The sequence below is a fragment of the Diabrotica virgifera genome, chromosome 9 (assembly GCF_917563875.1).
Source record: "Diabrotica virgifera virgifera chromosome 9, PGI_DIABVI_V3a".
NCBI classification, from domain to species: domain Eukaryota; kingdom Metazoa; phylum Arthropoda; class Insecta; order Coleoptera; family Chrysomelidae; genus Diabrotica; species Diabrotica virgifera.
In genome coordinates, this window is record NC_065451.1 from 98,422,882 (window position 1) to 98,426,614 (window position 3,733).

Genomic DNA, 3,733 nt, shown 5'->3' on the forward strand with positions numbered 1-3,733 from the left:
GTGACCTCTATTTCCACAATTAAAACAAGTAATGTTGTTCTCTCTTTTCCCGTCATTCTTCTCTCTTTTCTTCTTTTTAACGATGTCCTCGTTTTTCTTAGATCCTTCTTTATTTGCTCTAAAGATTGAGCTTGTCCAGTAGTCTCCTTACCGTGTATCCTCTCATACAGTTTAATTTTCTCCTTAAAGTCTGCAAAATCTTTTGCTCCATATAACACTAGTTTATTGGATGATTCGTCTTGTATTCCATCAATTATGTATTCTATAACAACTTCTTGTTCTAAGTAAGCTCTATTAGCTATTTCTCTCATTTTAATCATGTATTCTTGTACAGTCTCATCAGATTTTTTTCGTCTCGTCATTAACATCTTATGTATGTGTGCACTATTTACATGTACTCCGAATTCTTCGATTAAACATCTCTTCAAATCAGGCCAACTTCTGATGCCTTTTTCTGACTGCACAAACAGTTTGGCAAGTCCATTTAAACATTTTTTTTGCGTAGATTAATTTTTGTAAGTCGTTCCATCCTGTTATCTCAGCTACTTCTTTAAACTCGATAATCCACGTGCGAATAGGATATTCATCTTTTCCATTAAATGATCTTATGCTGTCTTCCACATCTCTAAAACTTAATGCAAATGATTCCTGTCGTCTTGTACCAGTCGCTCCATTATTCGCGGATCTCATTTCAGCGTTATTGCTTGCGCTATAGCTTCTTTCTCCAATTTCTTCATGTACGTGAATATCTTCGTCATATCGTCTGTCTTCGTATCTTCGTCTTTCTTCGTCATTACTTCGTTCATATCTACGTCTTTTATCACATATTTGTCGTCTTTCGTCATAATTTCGCCCTTCGCGTCTTCGTCTAAGCTCGTCGTTTCTTCTTTCACGTCTTCGTCTTTCTTCTTCTTCAAGTCTTTCCTCGTCTTTTGCGCGTCTTTCATCGTCTTTTCGTCTTTCTTCTTCCAATCGTCGTTTCTCTTTTTATCGTCTTTCATCATTTTCCCGTCTTTCGTCTTCCAATCGTCGTTTTTCTTTTTCTCGTCTTTCATCATTTTCCCGTCTTTCGTCTTCCAATCGTCGTTTTTCTTTTTCTCGTCTTTCATCATTTTCCCGTCTTTCGTCTTCCAATCGTCGTTTTTCTTCTTGCATTCGTCTTTTTTCGTCTTCCAGTTGTCTTTTTTCTTCCTTTCATCTTTCGTCGTCTTCGTCTATATCTGATACGTCATCCTCCTCTTCGTCATCTTCAGTTTCGTCGTCGTTAATGAAGGTATTCAAAAAGAAACAAATGCGAACAACCACGTCATGCTTCTCATTTTTATAATTCAAATCAAGAATTTAGCATATCGCAATTAAATCAGGAAGATCAAATTTTTCACCTACATCGTTACATTTACTCAAAAATTGTTCAGAAGTGTCGTCGAGCCGAAAACCAGGAAAAGCACGCAAACCTTTTCTAGTTTTTCGAGGTTCACCTTCAGTGGAAAAACAAATGTAATGCAAAATTTTAACAACTCTCAACTTAGCGTGAGTAATTTTATAGTCAATATTTCGAATAGAACCTAAAGTTGCCATAATAAAATAATTTCAAAAAATATTCTACAATATCAAAAGAAATATTTATAACTACGTAAAAAACTAAAGCATGCAAAAATTAAACCTTTTCAAAAAATGAAATAACCTTAGTAATGCATATTTGTGCTATAAAACCTACAAAAATTAACGTTTTCCTAATCTTAAAACGAAAATATATCGTCAACAAAAAATATACGAGAATGTTTTTATAATGGATACGAAATTAAATCAAGATCAATTAATCGTTCATTCATATAAAAAACTTTTTCTTAAAACGTGTTTTCAAAGTTTATCTGAATTTTCTGTTGCATCAGCACATCAACAAAAGGGAAATGTTATTGAAAACATAACGTTCAATCTTCTTATCGTCTTAGTCGCTTGGTAGAATGTTGCAAAAAAAAACTCTTACCTTGCAAATCGTCTCTAATAGTTTAACTCGTTATTACCATTTCATAGGCTTGAGTTCATCATTGTGTTTTCATTCAAAACATATCAGCATTCAAAACAATATCGGCACGGCAATATGCGGCTAAACGTCAGCGTCAGTCGATCTCACGTTCAATCCATATCTCTGATTATCCTTATTATATCTGTCTTCTATGTGCTATCTCGGACAGAGGCCCCAAAATGTAGGCTTTTATCTTCTGTTGTCTAGTGTCTAGGGTTGATTCTTTGGTCACAGGTCGATTTTAGGATACAGCAAATACTTTACTCGTAAATTACAAGGACAATGTAACAACTAATGTGAACGGTAATTAACACTGAACATCTAAAGCGGCTTTATATAAAAAATATGCTATCTTATTTCGTCGTTCGTCTTTATTCTGATGAAAAAGGCCGTCTGCCCCCTATCATCAGCGTCTTAATGTCAACTCGACTTTTCTCTGACTTTTTGACTACTGTCACTTGGCCATGATATGTTGAACCTATAGATCTATCGCGTTTTTTTTTTATTATTAGGGAAATGCCCCTTAACTGGCTTTCGGCTCGCGTTTATGATAAAATTAAATAACTTAAACGAATGTAATCCTACAATATTAAAAAATCCCTGTCAAAATAACAATTGTACCCCGCTGCCTGGAAAGAAAATACATTGATATAGTATTTTTACTACAAAAGCGATATTACGTAGGTTAAAATTTTTGACGTAAGAGAACTGTCAAAACGTTAACCCGAAGAGTTAACCCCCACGGATTTACACCTTGTCCTCGTGGATGTTGATTTTTCTGATAAATTTTATTGCGATATCTCAAGAATTGTTACCTGTAGAGCGCCTACAAAAAACACGGACGGACAGACAGACTGACATTTTGTAAATCGACTAAAAAAGTGTACCATTGACGAAAAACGTATTCATTCGTTTCGGAAAAGAATATTTAAAAAGTTGAAATTTTAATTCGTTCTTAATTCTGTCAAACAATTCTCAATAACGAAAAACAGCGCCTAGACGCACTGAGTAAATTGTTACACTCGGTATATTATTATTATTAAACGCTTTTATTTAGTTTAATAGTTTGCGTCAAATCTTTAGACGTTAATTTGAGTGCCTTTTCTCCAATGCAAATGAATGAAAATTTGCAGACATATGCATACGCGGGAACAATACACATATAATCGATAAGTTTTTTTATGTTTATTAATTGTTTAAATAAAAAAAAACGATTTTAATGGAAAATGCTTAAATTCTCTCGTTTTTTACAATGTAAAAACTTGAAACTTTTACGGATTGTAGCTAGTGATATGAACTATACATAATTTCAAACGGAAACTGTTTATTCGATGAAGACGCTCCACGTTTTTCTTTAACGAATGTGTTGATTTTTAAAATTTTTTTTATTTTTTGCTTTTAAGTTGATTTTTTTTATATGTTTAATTTTAGTCACTCCGAACTAAAGAAAAGCGTTCCTTAAAATTTTTTTTTTCATATTTTTTTATTTTTAACTTAAACTATAAGAATATTGAATTTTGTTATAGTCTCTCGTGCGACATTAAAGATCCAGGGCCAATCGAAAATCGCCATAGAATGCATAGAATGGCACCATTCGCCTATTTCTACCGTTCATCATAAAATATGACTCTAAAATTTAAGTGGGAATTTATGGTTTTAGCTTTAGATAGCATAGAATTGATTGTACAAATTTTTGCCATAATCAAT

The 3,733-nt window shown here is 33.2% G+C and overlaps 1 protein-coding gene across 1 annotated transcript; it reads right to left on the minus strand.

Moving 5' to 3' along the window:
* Positions 1 to 686: 686 nt before the first annotated feature.
* LOC126891163 (M-phase phosphoprotein 8-like) lies at positions 687 to 1,112 on the minus strand. Its single transcript, XM_050660346.1, has one exon. It carries the CDS (start codon positions 1,110 to 1,112, stop codon positions 687 to 689), a length of 426 nt encoding a protein of 141 aa, XP_050516303.1.
* Between the last annotated feature and the right edge of the window lie 2,621 nt (positions 1,113 to 3,733).

Coding starts and splice junctions, on each gene's coding strand:
- LOC126891163 (XM_050660346.1), bottom strand. CDS start 1,112: ATGATGAAAGACGAGAAAAAGAAAAACGACGATTGGAAGACGAAAGAC.